Source organism: Carassius auratus, unplaced genomic scaffold, assembly GCF_003368295.1.
Source record: "Carassius auratus strain Wakin unplaced genomic scaffold, ASM336829v1 scaf_tig00005214, whole genome shotgun sequence".
NCBI classification, from domain to species: domain Eukaryota; kingdom Metazoa; phylum Chordata; class Actinopteri; order Cypriniformes; family Cyprinidae; genus Carassius; species Carassius auratus.
In genome coordinates this window covers 1,154,330-1,176,259 of record NW_020523638.1, presented here as the reverse complement: position 1 = coordinate 1,176,259, position 21,930 = coordinate 1,154,330, and the positions used below count along the sequence as shown (strand labels likewise).

Below are 21,930 nucleotides of genomic sequence, written 5' to 3'. Positions count from 1 at the left end.
TACACACAGAACGTAATGTAAAAGATATCACTACATCTGCACATAATCTGATAAATATGTCAGCAGTTTCACAGACGAGGCTTAAACCTGTCCCAGACAAAAACACAGGTCTGGGATGTTTAAACTGAAATAAACTTGCACAGACTGATCTTAAAATCTGTCACTGCCATTGATTTGTCTCAAGATGCACACCAGTAGTTTTTATCTAAGGCACGTTTATAAAAGCTGCTTAAATGTCCTAATTGAACTATGGCCTAATCCTGGCTTAACCTAAACCCTGTCTGTGAAACTAGGTCGATATGTGATATAATTATCTTGAGATGTTTTGATAGTTGTGCTGAGTGACCAGGCTCATACTGTTTGCATATATCAATTTGAATCAATGAATATAGCATTTCTACACAGCGCACCTGTAATGATGAAGGCTATGAGCTGCTAGTAAGAGAATATATTGTGCTGTATCCTACTGGCATGTAGTGGACAAAACTTTACTCATCAGTCACACTAATCTCTTTTCATCTTATTAATGAGAATTCATTTGTATAGTTATTAACTCTGTATAATATTTGATACGCATTCTGTATTTCCAAGACCTTACAATTATCAACATGCTGAAAACATGTTTTACACAATTCACTACATGTCTTCTGTCTTCCAACTGAGAGTTCATATTGTTTTAGCAAGTAAAAGGCTTTTTAGTATAGCTGTAAAAACATGGGAATACATTTTGTATATAAGAATAGGCTTTGTTGCAATATTTCGGAGTGAATTTACTGGAGTGAAGAAAATTTCACTTGATTATCTTTATAAATCTTTGGGAAAATCATGTTAAAATCTGAGTTATCACGATTCAGGCTTTTGAGGAATGCTTAGCCGTACATTAATTGCACATGAATTGCATAATATGTTTGTCAATCTATAGAGCTTTATAATAAAACAGGAAATTAAATATAAAAAAAATTTCCCCTGAAAGTTCATTAAAACATTCAATCAATCAATCATTGAAAGAATAAAAATTCTGTCATTTATTCGTTTCAATTCTGACATGTCATTTTAGTTTTTATTTCTTTTTTTTTTTTTTTTTTGAACACAAATTAAGATATCTTGATTAAGAATTTAATAATAATAAAAAAAGTGTAAAGTTTTTATTTGCCCATAGAATGACTATGGACAAAGACTGTCAAAACAAAACAACAAATCTTCAAAATATTTTATTTTATGTTCAACAGTAGAAAAAAAGTAAGTCATACAGGTCTGGAACAACATGAGGTTGAGTGAATGATGACAAAATGTTTCATTTATTTATTGATGCATCTTTTTTTTTTTGTAATTCAGAATATTAACTAAACTACATATTTATATATAAAAAAAAAATAATAATAATAATAATAAAATAAAATAAACAGGCTTTATAGGTTTAGCTAAGATTTATTCAATGTATTAAGGCATAATCAAAATTACATTTCTGACAAGTATTGAAGTAAAGGAACAAACCAATATATCCACGTCTTAAAGACACAGAATCTTGAATATAAAGAGAAGGCACAGGTCTTTAAAAAAAGATCTTGTGCATATATCCACAGCATCAGCAATAATTAATAAGGCTTCTCATATAAATTCAGACAAAGGATCTGAGTGTGCAGAATCTGGTAACAGTGAACATTTCAGTGAACTCAAACTGATTGAGAACACTTGAATGAACATGCTCTTACTTATGAAGGATCTCATGACTGAATACAGAACTACAACACAGACAACTGAATCAACTTAAGATTAAATGACAAATAAATAAATACAAGATTTTACAAGTTCTTTTCTCCATCCTTGTGGGAGGGACAGTTCTCTCCCCACAGGGTTAAAACATAAGAAGTAGTAGTAAAAAAATGGAAAAGGGACTGAAGCAGAACTTGAGTACTGTAAGGTAAGTCTTCAGATTTACATCACAGATCTTTGGTTTCACTGGAGACAAGATCTCAGCAACACTGTGCAGACAGTGACGTCTACAGGCTACAGGATCCGTTGCAGAAGATCCTGATTTGATGAAAGTGTCACATTACCTGAAATTCGGGAAAGAAAATCCTGCAGACGCAGTTATTGCTTGTTCATTACCGAACTGCAGTCACAGTGTGTACATAGCTGATCAAGAGTTTGAGATCAAGTCTTCAAGGGATGCTTAATAATCCCTGGTCAAATTCATTACAAACATGCAGTTTGACATGTAGCAGAAAACATGCAGCAATTCAACAGCTGACTGCCAGATCAACTAAAAAAAATGCAAATATACAGTCAATATTGACCAGGGCTATAAAATGAATTATCAGAAGAAGTGTTAGAACAGAAGCGTTTCATGAGCAGAAGTGTACATACAGGCAGGAAAAACGATTCTTCATTAAGGCTTTTCTACAGAGGTAATTCTACATGGTATTTTACAGAATTGGTTAATATAAAAACACTATCCTTCATAAATTAAACACCCCGTTCAAGTAAAAAGTGCTTATTGTCTTCATTTGTAAATAGCCAGAGGATTATTACCTTAATTTGAGACCCAACAGACATAAGGCCGCATCAACACTAACGAAGTATTCTGATCAAGACTCAAGACTGCAGTCAAGAAAATCTGCAGATACAAGCTTATTTACTGTAAGATTTAAAGCATTAAGAAGCCCCTTCTCAAATGGAAAGATGCATAGAAAACGTTCCAAAACCAAAATGAATGCATTTGTTGTTGGGAAGCATTTCAGGAGGAGCTCGTACCATGATCCAACGAAACAAAACCCCAGCATCCAGTTATTAAAGGATGATCTGACAGACTGCAGAATTCTGCCATTCTCCTGCTGGATTTGATATACTATACTGTACACTGTAAAAATAAGTTATTTTTAAGATATTAGTGGTGAAATCAGAATGCGCTTATGCCAGTTACTCTACATTCATGAAATACTCAAGCAACTAAACTGATTATGAGAAATCCTTCTGGCTGTATCAGCCAAATCCCACAAAATTAAACTGTCTCACTGTTGAGATTTGGTCACGGTTACATCAAATGATAGGATCGAACCCTAACATTTGGAATTAAGTGAAAGCAGGATGGCCGGTTTCTCCTCTATGACACGAACGAGCAGGTTGTCAATGTATTCCTCCAACTCCAGGATCTTGGCGTCTTTCTTGGAGAGTTCGGTCTGTTGCTTCACCACCAGTGTGATCAGTTCCTCCTGTGTGAGCTGAGTGTACGCACCGCTATCTACATTCTGGATATGCAGCGAAATAAAGGAGGAGGGGAAAAATATGGTCAACTGATATACAGTACCAATGAAAAGTCTGTGTACATTGACTGATGTTTTTTCATGATCTGAAACTATGGATTAGCTGATATTATTATCTGATTTTAAACATAACTTTTTATTCCCATATTTTAACTTGTGTTACTTTACAACTATGATTCTTCAGTGTGCAAATAGGGAGCAGAAAATAACTAGGAAAGTGACTGTACCTTTGACTTCCCAGCCATTTCCTTGATGGTGATAGTCTTTGGGTCTTTGCCGACAATCACACTGTAAGACTGGCTCTCAGTGCTCATGGGTTTCACCGGGTGAGGCCTGGGATACAAGAGACGGACATTAGTGCAATGAACATGAACATGAAAACTTGACTGATGACCACGGCATGTAACTTCATCCAAGAGGAGGATATACAGTAAAAAAAAAAAAAAAACTCAATTGAAGTGAACAAGGGCCCTTAAAGATAGCATTGAATTAAAGAGATATGGGTATGTTTGGAAAGGCATAATTTTTTTTACTCCTCTCACATAAAGAATTCAGTACTGGGTATGTGATTTTTCTGTATGCACCTGATCTACATTTGTGAAAATGTGCAGTATACAACTAGAGCACACGGCATGTGATCCTGCATTCCACAATACAATGTGTTTGAGCAGTAGAGATTATTAATGACTGCCAAAAAATTCAACAGTAAGAAATTCAAACCACTGCATCTAAGTTATTTTTTCCCAAATGATGACTAGACACCAATTTCTGAGTTAAACATGCAATGTTGTAATATAAATCATGCGTCAAGTGACAAATAATTTAAAATGTTTGTGGCATACTTAGGGTGACCATATGCACAGTTCATACGGGACACGTCCCAGCCAGAATTTTAATAATGCCTTAAACATCCAGAGCAGCTTGACCAATAACATGCAGGTATTGTACATAGTCGACCAATCGTGGGGCTGCGTGTGAGAAGGTGAGATCTAGAGGGAACAATCAAAGCTATGAAAATATGCGCACGTGTTTGTTCGTTCGATTGTCTTGAAGCGTCGCTGCGCACAAATCCAAAAAAAAACAAAAAAAACAAAAACAAAGTGCGCCATAATCCTTCAAGTCAAACGAACGAACATACACGTAAAAGCGATTCAAAAGCATAAGGAGCCGTCTGCTCTGCTCTTTATAGCTCTCATGAATGTATCACAACGATCAACCTGCACAGTACAAATAGCCAAAACCTGGATATTTTAGGCAATATTAAAATCCTGGCTGGGACGTGTCCCGTATGAACGGCGCATATGGTCACCCTAGGCATACTACATAACTTTTAACACAATGTATGCAGTACAAAAAATATACTCTCTCATATGTAGTAAGCAGGCATGTGTTAGTAAACCATTCCAAACTCACCCATTGTGTAATTCCCAACAAAATCATAAGATCAAAAAAAGTACAGCAGAGAAATGTAAAACCCAATCATAAGCACCTTTGTGGTAAAGCAATCAAGAATCATGCGTGATACAAATATCCCACAAAACAATATGATCTCCAGAACAAACTCAAATGCATGCCCACCACTCGTGCCTCCATGTGAGTATATGATCATGTACCTGTCTTGTATACATCATATTTTTGTAAATGTAAATCTCACATCTACAGCCTCTCATATAGATCTAGTTTCAGCAAATATGCACATTGTAAAGACAATCTAATATTGCCTCCAAAACAAAACATATAAACATAACAAAACAGACATGGCCTTTGTTGCATTTTCATTAGTCCCTCAAGACCATGACATGTTGAATGACCAATAACAGCAATCAGTAGCAACCCCATGCTCACAATCCCAACCCTCACGATCCCAAGAAGGAGCAACCAACCATTAAGCAACAAATCGAACGAATCCTGAAGAAAACATTACCCTTTAATCGAGCAATACCAGAGATTGATTCAGCTAGCTTCAGGGTAAATAGCAGTTGTTGATTTGAAAGCCGATGGGTTTAGCACAACAGGGACGACAGACTGTTAGAGGAGTTGTTAGTAGGGGTCGGGAGAACTTTTCTCACCTTCTTGAATTAGAAACTGCACTTCCACTAGCATTCTGCAGCGCAACTGGCTGAGCCTCTGATGGCGAGACCCAAGCACGAAGAGTACTCTTGCCCCCCATAGGGGATTCAGATGTTACTAGGGTGGGATCAGTTCTGATTGGTGGAGCAACACTGGTTACAGTCAGCTCAACATCTTCGGCATCTTGTGAAGTCTGAGAAACTGATCTATTCAGACTAGTATTCTCTGTACCAGCTTTTTCAGTTGTGTATTGGCGAGATGAATTTTTCTTCTTAAGTGAAAAACTTCTTTGAAATGTGGCTCTGGCTTGTTCGGTGAAGCTGGGGGATTGTTTTCCATTCTCTGATTTCGGTGCTGTGCTTTTGGATGGATCATATGTAGCTTTGTTTGCAGACTTGCTATCGTTTTTATCAAAGGTTGATTTCCGATCTTCAGGATTTCTCATTTGCTTTGGACCCTTAGTGAACAGGACATCTTCAGTGGTGGTCTGCTCTGGTAAAGCCCAGGGATCTTTAGATAGTAGGTTATCACTTGGGAATGGATCAAGAGCGATCATTCCCTTCCCCTCAGGTTCATTAGCCAGTTTCACCAGTTGCTTTTGATTTTCAGCAGTTTTGAGGAGGTCTACTTCAACAAACCCATCTGTGGAAATGTTTCCCTTTTGGCCCCTGTGTGGTTTCTCATCTATGTTGTTTTCTAATGTCATGTCTTTAGTTGTAACCTGCTTGTCTGGTTGAACTTGTCTGACTGGGTCCTTGACTAATGACTGTTGTCTGGGTTTGATCGAAGGCATGTCTCTAGCCACATCATCAGTCTTTGAATTCACATTTTGTATGGATCTGGCTGCTGGCGTAGGCTTCTCTTTTGACTGAGGGAGTTGATGTGTAATGGCATCAGGAGTCTGAGACTTCCTTTCGGTCTCCTGAGGCACATATCGACTACGAACAGGGGGAGGTGGATTGTTTTCCATATTCTTGTTAGCAGATTTTCCAGACTTATTGACAGTAGCATATAAAGACTCTTTGATATGACCATGTTGGACATTAGTCTCGACGGAAGGTTCTGGTGGCGCAGGAGCTGGAGCTTTGGGTAGAAGGAGTGACTCTCTGTGCCTCGTGGGGGCAGGGGGAGGTGCCTCATGATTTCTTTGGTGCTGGTTAAGGTTCACTGAGGCTCTGTCCCTTAAGATCACAGATTTTTTTGGCATCGCCCTCTCAGGCCCATCTACATTCATTTCTTCAGAGAAGTCCCAGTTTCTCTGGTTTACCTCTGCAATAAGATGGTCCCAACGTGTCTGACCCATCACCCCATGCCTCTTCTTAGGAAAGAGGGTTTCATAGTCCGGGAGAGGAATATCAGGCCTCTGACTTTCTTTGGAGCTCTGGGTATGCGCTTGTTCTGGATGGCTTTCAGTCTTAGACGAGCCACCAAGATGACCGGGGGGTAGAGGAGCCATACGCTTCTTGTCAGATTTGGGAGCTGAGAGGTTTTCCATGCTGGACTCACTTAACTCACTGAAAGTTCTCGGAGGTTTATCAGGTGCCAGAGAAGAATGAAGATCAGAAAACATACCAAACGACTCAAGCGGATCAGAAGAGAGGGATGGGGAAAGTGGAGAAGCGTGGATAGTGGTCTGGGTGTCTACAGAGTCAGAGGGGGATTGGGAATGGCTAATATCGGTTTCAGGCAGTACACTCAGAGCCAATCTGCCAAAAAGCAAAAAACATAAAATGGTCAACTTACGGCTAAAACAGCTCTTACAATCCATTAACTTTTCCTATTTGTTTCTTCTGGGGATGACTACTACAACTGAAATCCATTGAATACAAACAGCACATGACTCCCCTGTCTAGATATATTATCCTAACTCAATGCCTGACATTCGCATTTTTTATGAACAGAACATTCCTCACATAAAAGAAACAATGTCTTTCTTATTATTAAAGTAAATCAAAAAGGTCACATTTTGTTTAGTTACTTTAAGTTGATTTCCTAAGATCTTGTGACACAAATGTGTCTGTGTCTGTATCTGGCACATATAAAACTATATATAAATATAAAATATATATATAAATTTGTACTAAAAATGTTTACTATTATTAATGTAACAATGCAACTATTAATCTCTTTTTTCTTCCAAGTCTTTAAACACAAATCAATAGAAGGAAATTTACACCACGCATCCCAATCTAAAAGTTTCACAGAAACAAACACAACTAAACCATATTCCAGTCTATTTGAATTCTCAGCTTTTGCAAAAAGAGTTACTCACCATTTTAGTTATTCACAAGACAGATTTCCTAAAATCCTAAAACTCCCAGTATTAAAAAAAAGCAATCCTTGAGACTTTTTCCCTAAGACAATCTCGCTTATTCACTGTCTGGAAGAGTACAAGCTCACCATCTTTTGCAACTTGTTTCACCCCAAACCAGAAGATCAGCATTTGAGGAAGGAATCCAGTCCACATTCCTTCCTCCTCAACCAATCACATGCCTTTGGCCAAACAGGTTAGGTAAGTTGCTTAAGGTGAAACTTATGCAAATAATTTGATACAATAAAACCTATGCCGAGTACACTTTATGATCATAAAATCACTACCATATGTAAAGTCAAATATACATTAGGTTATATTTAATATTTGAAGTAGGTGGATCAGGTGAAATTCTACACAATCTACTTCTACTGTCTATTTTTGGTCATTTTATAAACACTCAACTAAATTAGAAGAGCTGTTTATTTGTAAGTTGAGTTTATAAATAGGTATTAATTGGTGTTGAAGAAGTGAATAAATGATGGCTAGACTAATTTCACACTAAAAACAGACTACAATCACCATGATTCAACATGTTCCACTGTCACCCAAGGCTATGAAACTCACATCGAACCGAGAAACAATGATCTCATCCCATCATGACAACCCCCACTCACACCACCCTTTCACAATGGGACACTGTAGCAACTTTTGTGCCCTTACTCTCGACCTGTATGTGTGTGCAATTTAGTTAACATTTTCTGTTATTAACCATCTGTTAAAGTAATTTTTTACAAGGAGGCTTTGTCTAAATAAAGGTGTTTCCCTTTAAGAGCAGTGGAGCAGAGAGAGGTGAGAGGAGTTGAGTTTCAGCCTGGATTTTCCTCTGCTCTCAGGTGGCTAGATGCTAACTGCATTACAGAGCAGCCTGACTTCTCATTCAGCATGCAGCCTCAGCATGTGTGCAGATGAAATTAATATAGCTAACAAACCTCAACATCTTTATTCCTTTAGCATCTTTCCTGAATAAGAATGCTTAAAAATTACAATGCTTAAAAGAAACGCAACAAACTTGGATTTCAAGGGGAGCTCATTGCTCAGACAGTTCCCTAGGGAAACATTAGAGCTGGGTAATATAGCTAATGTATACATGCACTGAAGGAAGGTCCCATCTTTCTACTAACTTATTATGTCTACTAAAAACCACTTGCTTTATCAAAAGTAGCATAAAAAACAAAACACTCAAGTATTCTGCTTAAAACAATTTCTCGTTAAAATTATCTTAATAAATAAGAGAGTGTATCACACATATACATACAAATATTACATATTCTCTTTTGTTGGAACCAAACAAAGTAGATTGATCTTAATGTACACTTTTATTCCAAAGTTTGGTGTCATTAATACAGTTTTTAAAAAGTCTCCTTTGCTCCTGCATTTATTTGTTCAATAATACAGTAAAAACTGTAATATTGCTAAATGTTATTGTGGTTTAATATAACTGTTTACTATTTTCTTTCTTTTGATGATAAATAGAAAGTTCAAAAGAACAGCAGTCATTTGAAATAAAAATATTTTGTAATATTTATTAATATAATATAATATTAATATATAATAATATTTTAATAAATATGTCTTTTGAACAATTTAATGTATCCTTGCGGATTAAAAGTTTTTTATTTTTTCTTAATTAATTAATCTGTATGATCCCAAAGTTTTGAACAGTAGTGCAGGAATGATGTATAAAATAAATAAAGTATAATGCAAGAATTATGATAAATAGTAAAATATTTGTTAAACAATTAAGTATTTTTTTTTATTATTGAATACAAGGTCAAAGTATTTAATCATTTAAATTTAAGGCACCAATATAATAATGGAAAATAATAAACAGAAATATGTATCGACTCCACTTTAATGAAATCAAACTAACCAGCTCTAATGCCTTTTTTTGCTTCTGAACTTGTTATTAAAACAACTGAATCAACAGACGCAGGCGTACTGAAGGTTAAATAGCCAAGGCAATTCTTAAATGTCAAATAGTGTTCATTTTTGTATGAATTAGGGCTGCACGATTCTAGATGAATTGAGAATCACGATTTTTTTGATCTCATATAGAGATCACGATTCTCCTACGATTCTTTATTATTATTATTACTATTAACATTATCAGTATCACAAGTATATAAATTAATTATTTTATTTTGCAAGGATTCTTTAAATTGATCAAGTGTGACAAAGACATTTATAACAAAATATTTCTATTACACACAATTATTGTTCTTCTGAACTTTCTATCAAAGAAACCTGAAAAAAATCTACTCATCTGTTTTCAACATAATAATAATAATAATAATAATAATAATAATAATAATAATAATAATAATAATGTTTTTTTTGAAGGGCAAAACATCATATTAGAATGATTTCTGAAGATCATGTGACACTGAAGACTGGAGTAATGATGCTGAAAATACAGCTGCACACCACAGAAATAAATTACATTTTAAAATACATTCAAGTGAAAGCAGTTATTTTAAATGGTAAATAATTCAAAACTTTACTGTTTTTGCTGTACTTTGGATCAGATAAATATAGTTTGGTGAGCAGAAGAGACTTTAAAAAAACATTACACATCTTATGGTTCAAAAACTTTTGACTGGTAGTGTATATATAATATATTTAAAACCCCAGTTTTTTAATATTAGAATGATGAAAAAGTTGTTTAGATCACTGATTCAACGACTCACTCATAAACCTTGTTTATTGTTTCATTTCTGGATGAATCAGCGTTTTTGAACGATTCTCTTGAATGAAAAATTAATTCATTGACAAATAAATTAAGACACTTGTCGCCACCTATTGGTGAAACAATGCAATCGACACAAACGTTATTTAAAGCGCAGTACTTTCAAAAGGGGATTTGTTATATTTTGATCGCTGCCATATAGACATCAATGTTTATATTTAAACTATAAACTTTATCCCAGTATTTCTGTGATAATATAAATGACTGTAAGACAGATATAATACTGTGTAGTTGAAAAGACTGTTTGTGAAGATGTTTCTTAACCAAACATGGTAAGAGCTCTCTCTGTGTCAGCGGCAGTGCGCGCGCACGGATTTGAATGATCCGGTAAGACTTTGTCAAAGGTTTAACAGACTCGGGGAATCGTTGTCTTTTAGAAATGAGATCGAGAGGGTGTCTGAATCGAGATCGCGATCTTTTAACGATTAATCGTGCAGCTCTAGTATGAATATTATTTTATATAGGCCTACACCTTTTATGCCGTTCAAATGTATTAAGTCACTTCTGTCTGTGATAACACAAATAATGGCCACAAGCACAGGAGGCCTCCAAAACTTCCCTGCTGACATCAACTTTAAATTTTATTTTAATGTGGATGTGCTTTGGATAGCAGTCTTTGTGGTTTTAAAGAAGTTGGCTTCAGAATTTAATTAAGGGGGGGGTTGGTGAAATGCTATTTCATGCATACTGAGCTTTTTACACTGTTAAAGAGTTGGATTCCCATGCTAAACATCGACATTGTTCCAAAAATACTCCTTCCGGTTTGTCACAAGTTTCGGAAAGTTTTTTTCGAGTATGGCTCTGTGTGACGTTAGGTGGAGCAGAATTTCCTTATATGGGTCCTAAGTGCACTTCTGCAGGAAGAGCGCGTGCTCCCGTATAGCACAGCACTGAGAGCACAACAGACATTCACTGATCAGAGCGAGAGCGTCGCGAAAAGTCACAAAAGAAGTGTGTTTTTGGTTGCGAGGGCAAGACAACCCTGCACAGATTACCAAAAAAAAAAACCAGCATTAAGGGACCAGTGGATGGAGTTTATTTTTACAGAGCATCAACGGAGTTGTGCAAGTGTTTTTGTTTGTTCCCTGCATTTCGAAGATGCTTGTTTTACAAACAAGGCACAGTTTGACGCCGGATTTGCGTATCGTTTATTTCTTAAGGATAATGCAGTCCCAATGAAAAAGGGTCACGATCATGTGTTGGAACCGCAGGGGGTGAGTAAAACTGCTTCAAATATCTCTGTGTTGTTAACTTAGCTATCAGCGCGTAAGCACATCAAGTAAACAACATGTGACGTTGTCATTAAACTGCACTTTTACACATGTACAGCTTAAAAAAAAAAAAAGACGACAAAGTGGTCATTTTCCAAAACCGCTAAGCAAATATATACAGTTTCAGTACATACCACATAGAGACGTCATTGCTGATGCTGCTCTTGTTAAATTTCAGCCTCTGGATTATAAATATACGCTGAATCTGACTGTTAGCCATGGTTTGTTTTGGATGATGTTTTTTTCCTCACAGTAATGTCACAGCTTCCAAACGCTCTCAACGCAAAAGCCTACTGGCGCTTGTGATTCTTTAGCTCCGCCCACACGTCACGCCTCCAGCGGCTCGTGTTTTTCTGGGAAAAATCGGTACAGACTATCTTTCTCTTATGAATATAATAAAACTAAAGACTTTTTGGAGTTATGAAGGACGCAGTACTGCTCTATAGGTACTCAAGATTAACAGGATATTGAGTGAAAACGAGCATTTCACCCCCCCTTTAAAGAAACGTAGTAAATAATGGTAATTTTATTGCACAGACTGATCATTTCTCTTCACAAGATTGCAATGTATCACCAGGAGCAATGGGTATTAATTTTGTGTTGCCTGATATGCTTTTTTGACTTTCATAATATAGATATAGTAGATACCGTGGTAGAGGGTCAACCAAACAAGACCCGTATCTAACATGCTCTACAGGAAATGTAACGCTCAATTAATTGTGGATTAAAATCATCACAGCATTGCTCAGCATTGCTAACAAAACCAATGAATAATTTAGTGAATAAGCAATAAATCATCCAGCCAAGAATAATACACAGTCTTGGAGAAATTAAGATACAGGACGGAGGAAGTTATTCAAGCAAATGAGCACTCACCTTGGCTTGACCGCGGACACTTTTGCGATGCGATTGGGGAAAGCACTGGCGGTTGGTGTCGGGCTGAGGATGGTCCTGACACCCCTCCGTGAGTCCGTGGACCTCTCTTCTGGGATAGAGGATGGAGTATCCGGGGTCAGGGGAATGTCTTCAAACGGGTTTGTGGTGGACGGCGCATCTAGACGTTTGGGTTCATTCGTAGCTTCCTCTCTCTTCTCCTCCTTCTTCTTTCCAATGCCGAAGAGAGAGGAGAGTCGTTCGGTTACTCTGCTCTCCTCCTGGTGCCTCTGCTCCTCAGCTCGCTGCATCTCTTCCTCACGCAGCTTCTTCTGCAGCTCTCCCTCTTCCTTGCGCTTCCTCTCCTGCTCTTCAAGCCTGCTTTTCCTCTCTTCCTCTTGTTTTCTCTCTCGTTCTTGCTGCCTCCTCTGCTCTTGATCTACTTGTTGGTTCAGCATCTCTTGCAGGCTTCTTCCTTCAGGTTTCCGTCCCTTCTCCTCCATCTCTACATGACTCCTATCAAGAGAGGCTTTGTCTTGCACTTCAGGCTTATATGAGGGGATACTAAAGCCTTTAAGTGAGTCGATGGAGAGGTCCGAAATATTTCGTTGGTGGGATTTGCGAACATCCTCCACCGAACCCTTTCCTGAGCTGTTCAGACTGAGTGTGGAGCCTAAATTAGCTTTAGGTTCTTGTTCCTCTGCATAAACGTGGCTGCCGTTGATACAGAGATTATTCGGATCCTGGATGTTTTGTTTAGAGCGGCTCAGAAGAGAAAACGGGCCAAGAGACACTTTGCTATCTGAGCTCTCAGTGCGCTTGTGTCCGAGTATTTTAAACTTCTTTTTCCCTGCAAGAGAAAATAAGAGATCAATATGTAACTGCAATGCAAATGAGGTCTCAAATGTACTTGCACAGTGGTGGCATATCACGTATCATTTTTAAGGCAGGGAAAACATTTTGGACAGGTTATATAACTTTGACCTTACCATCAGGAGAGTCCACATTAAGGCCGGAGGATCTGCTGCTGGTGAGTGAACTGTTCTTCTCAGGCAGGGTGCCCAGGGTTGACATGGACTGGGACACATTCCTGTGGAGGTTTGTCTTCGGTCCAAACAAGGATTTGAGTTTTGATTTCTTCTTAGGATTGTCCGAACTGCCTTCTCCTTCCTCTTCACTGTCTGTTCCCACTGAAGAGGGCACGATCGCAGAGGCAGAATCCGACAGGCCGTCTTTTTTCTTGCCACGAATTTTATCCTTGAGCTTGCCGATGCCGGAGCGAGGCTTGTCTGTCATGGAGAGGTCAAACATGCTGGCTGTCAGGTTATTCCTCATGAACTGAATGTCCAAAAGAACTTCCCCTCGGTCCTTCTCCTGTTTCCCATTCTTATCCACCAGTTTGTGCCAGCTGCAAAAAGAATCAAACAAGTTCTTCATTAGATTGCAGGACAGTTGAGCTCTGTTTTTTTTAACGATTTACATTTATTTTAGGATAATCGTTTAATTTAAGCTTATGTAATTATTTTCATCTTATTTAAAGCCTTTGAAATAAAGCTGAAAAATAAAAATATTTTATGAAAAAAAATCTTTAAAATCTTATTGTTTATACATATATATATATATATATATATATATGCACATGTATAAAAAATGGAACTGAAATAAAGTACTAAAAATACTAAAAAGTTTAATAAATTAAAGCTAAATAGAAAAAATTAAAACTGCAATAACTAAAACCTAAATTATTAAAAAAAATATAACAATTTATAAATAACACTAAAATAAAACTGCATGTAATGTAATTTGTGATTTAAGTGCCTTACTGGGAACATTCAACACATGCCTTGCTTTCTTTTGTCTGTTGTCTATTTAAAAGGCAAAAAAAAATTTTGAGGTAAAAAAAAAACAAAAAAAAAACACCTACAGATTAACCCAGGCTGGTTGTAGATTTTTGCATGGCTACTCACTTAAGTGAATAAACAGATGAGAAATACTGATTTTTATTTTATTTGTAAATAAAGAAGAGCACAGTAAAAAAAAAAAAAAAAATACACAATACTGAAATTGACCGCATATAACTAAATATTCCTAGAGTAGTGTAATACATACATTTAACATTCTCCCAAATGTGCACAAATGTGATTAAAGGGGTAAAGGGTATGATATATTTTGTAATTCAAAATTGTTTGCCATTTCAAAAATCATTCTGTGTTTAAAATGGATTAGTGGATTCAAAACTAAATTACTCTATGAATAGAAAGGCTGGAATTTCACTTGGGAATTGAACCCTGTACCAGTAAATGATACACAACACAGAAGCCTATCTACTGATAAAATAAATGAAAAACATCTTTGTGTAGCCTGCATTTCCTCAGCAGAGCAGCAGGTGGGAGAGTTCTGGAGATCAGTGTAATCATGAACATTATCTGTTGTCATAATAGACACCTGAGCACAGGAACCATGAGTCCACAGTCACACTGACACCAAACAGACCAGACCAATCTGATTAAACATGGCATGTGCTCAGAGGAAGCAGCCGCAGCTCAATTCCAAGCATTTCTGTTTGGACCCCCACAGGATGAAAGTTTTTTCCACAGACTGCAACTACACTTCTAATGAAAAACTGCACTTCATGGTTATTGCTTATGGTTTTCTTAAAGAATAGCACTGACTGTAGTTCAAAAAAATTATCATTTAAAAGGATACTTGGAATCACATCAAAATGGGAAAGACTACAGAGAAGCCCAAGGCCAGGAAACACAGACTATCAGTCGGTTAGCGGACCTTACACTCAAAACCACAGCAGGAAACTCAAATCTGTAGTTTCAGGGTGGAGAAAGACTAACGGGAAATCGTGCCTATCAGCAATCGAAGCTCAAGGGATTAGATAAGAAAGTTATTTCAAGATAAAAAAGTGAACAACAGAGGCCTCACAAACTCAGTACAGAACATCTCATCTAAAAGAGAGATCTATTATTAGACCGGTCTCTCTTACTCTGCAGATAAAGCCATTTTATAGTCACGTTCACATGCTTTGATATCATTCTCTCACAGCTCTCAGGAACTGATCCAAACGTCATGTCTGAAAGCTCTTGTTATCACTGACAACATTCAGACGAAAGGACTTCATCCTGTGCATTCCTGTGAGCTAAACTAACACCCCCCACACACGGCAAAGCTGAGGCTTTATCTGTTCACACAGTCAAAAACAAACAAGTGCCGCTCTTAATCTAGTTTCAGCTGCAATCATTAACTCTGGCTGAGAAGGGAACCATCGGGAACAGCCTGCTTTCCTCTTCAGAGATAAACACTGGCCACATTATTTCATCCAGGTTCCATTATGAAGAGGAAATGTTTTATTTGTTTAGTTTAAGTGATTCATCTCGCCTTCATCTACTTTTATAAAATTGTTATACTTTTTCTTAGGGACTAAAACACGAGTATCAGCGAGCTTACTAGCGGTCAGCATTCAGTCCCGGCATTTTATGAACAATTATGGTGAGAAAAAAAATCTATTACATTTTTCATAATATTCCTCACATATTCCTTGGCAGAAAAAAAATAGGATTGTGAGGTCAAGGCGAAAACTCAGGATTCTGGTCAAAAAAAAAAAAAAAAAACTCAGCATTTCAAGAAAAAATAATCTTTGAAAGAATTTTTTGAGTTGAGAAATAAAATTTATAAAACTTTAATCAGCTCAGAATTAATTTAAGTGATTTTAAATGTAATTCATTTCAATTTTAGCCTTACCTAACCTGGGTGTGAATGGAGCACACGGGTTAACAGGAACCATGAGTCCTCACCGATTCCTTTTATTTGTATCAAGTACACAAAACCATGTTTACAGAGAAACACTAAACCACGGACCCGGTTTCTGTTTCAGCTGCTCTTTTATTTATGGGATAACAAACCATTTTATAAAGGGTTTTAGAGGTCATATGACATTGGGAAAGTCGGCCTAGATAAAAGCACAGCAAAATAATTAGAAAACTGATCCACTGAGGATGAGAATTACCCACAGCTTAATCCACATGGACCTGGACTAACACAAAACATATGTGTTCAGTAACTGATATCAGAGAGTCGAAATCTGGAGAGATGTTAAAACGTGACAGCCTTAGCAAAAATGGCATATTTATTTTAGATCAGAATGGTTTTAAAATGAGTATTATTAAAATATTTCTATTAATACCACAGTTAATAAAATCAAATAATAACAACTGTCCTCTATTAAACTTTTTCAGCTGGCAGTGGCACGCACCTCAATGACAAAGCTGCCATATCAACATTACCCTGAAGTAGGACAGTAACACGACACCAGCCAGCTCGAGGAACTCAATCCCTCATGTGTAGACGTATGTGAGAGGGAGAAAGAGGAAGAAACAGACAGATGGCTTGTGTTTTAATGGCATAATACTGGAATGCAGAGTCAGTGTCAACATCTCAATGTTATCTGATGTACTCGCTCTCAGACCGTCCAACAGTAATCTGGACTACGACTGTTTACTTGTGTGTAAGACTTAGTTTTTAACTTCAAAATGTTCTCGAATACTGCTTTCTAAAGTGAAAAAGAGGTCTAAAAAAGGAGAGAAATCAGCACGGCATGCATGAAAACAGTCCAAAACGGTTGTGAACAAACATGCTGGTGGATTTGGATGTGAGAGGAGAACAGGGGGTGGACTTTTTTGACTGGAGAAACAGAATTATTGACTCCTATTTTGATTAGAAATTACAGTTTAAAGTTAAACAAGGCATTAATTGATTATTTGGAAATGATGGTGTCATTTTTAATCAGCTGTTTGGACTCTCATTCTGACGGCACCCATTCACTGCAGAGGATCCATTAATGAGCAAGTGGTTCAATGCTAAATCTGTTCTAATGAAGAAACAAACTGAGTAAATGTTCCGCAAATAGTCATTTTTTAGCTGAACTATTCCTTTAAGCCTTTCCATTAATACACTTTAATCTTTCCTCATGAAACAGAATCAGAAAATGGTTTATCATAATATTATCCACAGATTTACTATTATATTACTGTATATTTGCTGTAGGGCTGGACGATACGACCTCAAATCAAAATCTCGATTAAGTGAACATTTTACCTCGATTTATGATTACTGAACAATTATTTGTGTTTAAGTCTGTGTACTCGTATTTGTGAAGTTTAGTTTGGATCACAAAGACATATAGACAGACAGATGACAGGAAGAGAAAGAACAAAACCTTCAGGAGACACAAGCACTGAACGATTACTGATAGTCTGATCAGATCTGTGAGAGACATGATTAATGAAGTCGTTCACTGATACATAAAACACACCTGCTTGAAATACTCACACATATTAAATGTTTACATGAATATCCCATTACGTCATAAGAAGCTTTGCATTCCACTTTTACTCTCTTTGAGTGGATCCATGTAGGCTTCAAGTCACGCCATAACTATTAACATATTTCACAATTACAGTACACACCTGCTTTAGATGACAAGCATGTGAACTGGGCCAAACCCAAGGCAAATAGACAGATCTCTCTCTCTTTTCTGAACCATAATAGGAAGTCAAAGTGAAAGGCAAATAATAGAAAATTATTCTGCTCTCTGTATTTGAATAAAGAGCAGCCCTCATTTCCACTGGACAAGAACCAACACTGAAAAAAAGAAATCTTAAAAAATATAATATAATAAATGTACTATTGTATTACTACTACATAATCTACATAATCATCAACAAATTACAATTAAAATAATAATATATAAAAGTCATCATCATCATAAGTTTATACATTATATGTTTTTTTTACATATTTTGTTAAATTTTTCTCTCACAATTTAATAATTCAAAGCTACATACTTTAAAAAAAAATAGAATAAATAAAAATAAATTATCTAACCACTGACTTTTTTTCACAATTGAAAATTTAGGTTTAATGTCAGTTATAAACTCAAATATAAACTCAGAATTGTGAGATCAAAAGTTGCAACTAAACGTTTTGTTTTTTATTCCATGTCCATGGTGAAAACAAGCTTTCACACAGTGTGGTCCATCTGAAACGTTTTATTTTTCAAAAGGCCATAATATGCTTTCATTATGAATTTGATTAACCTTGTATCTCTAGTGTCTATAGTTTGGACTAGTATTTTAATAACTAAACTGCATAAACCAGATCTACTGCAGGAAAAGAACACAGTGCTCTCTCTCACACACACACACACACACACACTATTCTTACAGGTGGTGGAAAGTAAACACTAATGTTCATAGTCACACACCATCAGCCCAGCCTTGGGTCTCTCTCATACCTGTCAGTTAGTCATTAGGACTGGGATGGGTGGAGACTGAGAGGAATGTCAAAATGGCATTATTTTTTAATACAGTTGGACTGGTTGTGTGAGATTGTGCTGGACACATTTTACTCTATTATTAGTCCCAACTACTCGCTTGGAATGATAAACTATGATTTGTCAGAGGAACACATCTGATGAAAATACAGGAACTGACCTAAGAAAAATGAAAGGATCAGCTGCATCCAGTCACTCCTGATAATAATGTGTGTCCTGTGACTGGTTTAATGACTTAAAAGAGCTCATGAGACACACATTTTTGTCTCAGCCCAATTATGATACTAAGAATAGTCCTGGCTTAAAAAAAAGCACTTCACCACAGTCTGAGAGTGAAAAAGCTTTTCTGTTAAATGTAATTCTACATGAAGTTGAGTTCACTCTCATCAATGCTGCCATTTCTTTCTTTTTTTTTAACCATGAGGGTCTCATAATAAAATATGGTAATGTAATTGTAATGTAATCTAGTGATAAACACAAAAATAATAATTATAATAAACATGTTATTTTTGTATTGAATTCTCTGTTCTTCTCATGGGTGCTTTACAAAGCATACAAATGCAAAACACATAGCAAACTTGGTCAAGTCATGTGTGATCCACTTCAGAATGAGTACGAATGGAAAAATAAAAACGAGCAGACGCTGATGGAGCAGTGAATCAAACGGGTCTGACAACCTGCAGCACCAATGCCACACGACAAGGACGAACAGCAGGACCTCCAACACCGAAGGCCACAGCTGCCAAAGCACAAGATGCCCCTATGACTGAACCCAAAGCAAAAACACAGCCTTTACACTTGACTTACATCTCTCTCTCTCTCTCTCTCTCTCTCTAACAGGAAGTCTACTGGACAAATCAGCAAGCCGGCCTAATATGCAAATCAAGTGAAACTCACACACCTTCTGTTTTTGAATATGAGCAGCTCTCATTTCCACAGAGCTAAAGAAAAATCAAGCTTATCAAATCCTATATTGAAACCATTTGATAATAATAATAATAATAATAATAATAATAATAATAATGTTCAAAATGTGTGTTCTGTTTCCTACTAAAATCTGTGCCTATTTATATTTTTCCCATGGAAAGAGTTCTTGTAATTTATGATATGAATAACATAACTATTATTACTCAGGGTTGGTGACAATTCTTTTTTTCTAATAAATTTATAAACAAACATATCTTTTGTAAAATGTATATGAAGGAGATCTGGGTTATAGTTGCAACACCCTAGCAACCACAGAGCAACACTCAGAACACCTTAACAACCTCATCACAACAAAATCCTGCTGGCAGCTCAAAACCTAGAAACATGTGAGACTTTCATAGGTTTTTCTACACTAAAGCACCCCAAGACAGCCCTCATGATAGCTCTGATCAGGCTAGACTGATGCGTCCGAAGCGGTCCAGTAGACATGTATTGTTTGTTCTTGGCAGAAAATCAAAGGACACAATAAAACACATTATAAATATGAAAGGACAGTATTGGGAATAATGCAAATGCATTAGCAGAAAAAAAACACATTCAGCTGCTGTGGCTGTATCGATGGACGATGAAGTTGATTATGTTCAGACAAATCCACTGCTATTTCAACATTAATAGTTAATAAGTATATCAAATCCAAGAAGAGGACAGTCTGAAAATGTGTGAAAAGAACACTAAGTCCATGGAATATTATATGTATGTATGATTGTGTGTGTGTGTATATGTATATTTGATAACTATACCTGTCATTAATTTATTTATCAAAATAAATCTTAGCAAAATTGACATTTATTTAATCACAACAACTATGTCACAGATATTCTAAACTAACTGTTTGTGTTTAAAATGTTTTATATGTTTGAAACCATCCTGGTGTGTTACATCATTCATTCCTTCACTGAATTAAATGAGTTGTAAAGATGTACAATCTATTTTTGGCCATAATCTTTATGACCCTAATCATGTTGACTCATACTGAGTGGGAAAAACACTTCTTTGTTAAAAATAATTAAATAAAAATAAATGAGACTGCATCCAAACATTTCTTTGACCATGCGGAACAGCTCATTTAAAAATATATATTTTTTATATACTCCCCCCACTCAGTTTTACTAAACTCTATCAGTTATCATTCGTTTATGAAGTAAATAATTATTATTGTATAATGTTCATAGAAACTCTCAGGAGAAGTTGTTTGCCCAACGTTGTTTTACAAGGGCGGTGTACTGAAACCTGGCCATGCAAAAATAAGTCCAAAACAAACTAGCTGTTTGGTTAGCATATCACATTAAACTTTTAAAATGCTTAACTCATAAGGGAATGTTTCTGACACAACTCGAACACCCACACAACAAAAGTATTTCCCTGTAGGACTCAATGACACTCACTCGGTCTTTTTGCGTGATCTGTTGGCGTGGAGGTCAAGTAAGTTGATGACAGCCTGTCCCAAAAACTTGTCGAGCCCCACCAGGGCTCGGTGCATGGCGATGATGTAGAGCGTGCCCCGCTCCGCGTCCCCCTGATGGATCAGAGGCAGGTCGAACGTCGCTTCTTCCTTCCACTCGGGAGACACGCATTTCTCCGCGACCGACGTGGAAAACTTGTCCTTGCCCACCTGCATGATGGCATAGGCGTCGTTCGTGCCATTCTTGCCCTTGATCCGCAGGTTTCGTGCTTTAAGCACCGTTACCTGAACGCTGGTGGGATACCACTGCTGGTCACCCAAAGACATTCTCAGTTGCGCTTTGTTCTCCGGAGCCCGCTCGGTGTTTGCCGTGTGCGTCGCTCTGGCTCCTGTGTCTAACTGTTTGGGAGCTCTCTTAAGCCCCGCCCCTAATGTATGACGTGCACTGTGTACCCAGCGCTCAGGTGATGCAGGTATCACTTCATCCTTTCATTAAACTATTTAAAGAAGAGCTTTTGATAATAAGCACACTTATAACCATGTGATAACGTCTTTTAAATCTCGGATTAAGAAAAACACCAATGTGTTCTTGCAGCTTTTAACCTCTGATTTACTACAGTAGACGACTTGGTTGCTACAAATGTATCAGCGAGATGTTTAGCAA

General features: G+C 36.8%; 1 protein-coding gene across 2 annotated transcripts; it reads right to left on the bottom strand.

Annotated features, from left to right (window-relative positions):
* Positions 1 to 1,408: 1,408 nt before the first annotated feature.
* Positions 1,409 to 21,720, bottom strand: LOC113070720 (rab11 family-interacting protein 1). Of its 2 annotated transcripts, XM_026244130.1 has the most exons (7): positions 21,250 to 21,720; positions 13,527 to 13,945; positions 12,541 to 13,387; positions 6,015 to 7,039; positions 5,333 to 5,972; positions 3,491 to 3,596; positions 1,409 to 3,248 (listed from the first exon to the last, which is right to left on the bottom strand). In XM_026244130.1, the coding sequence occupies exons 1-7, from the start codon at positions 21,591 to 21,593 to the stop codon at positions 3,060 to 3,062; spliced, it is 3,570 nt and encodes a 1,189-aa protein (XP_026099915.1). In that variant the 5' UTR covers positions 21,594 to 21,720; the 3' UTR covers positions 1,409 to 3,059. The 2 variants fall into 2 exon arrangements, with proteins under 2 accessions (XP_026099915.1, XP_026099914.1); XM_026244129.1 differs by having other exon boundaries at positions 5,333 to 7,039.
* Between the last annotated feature and the right edge of the window lie 210 nt (positions 21,721 to 21,930).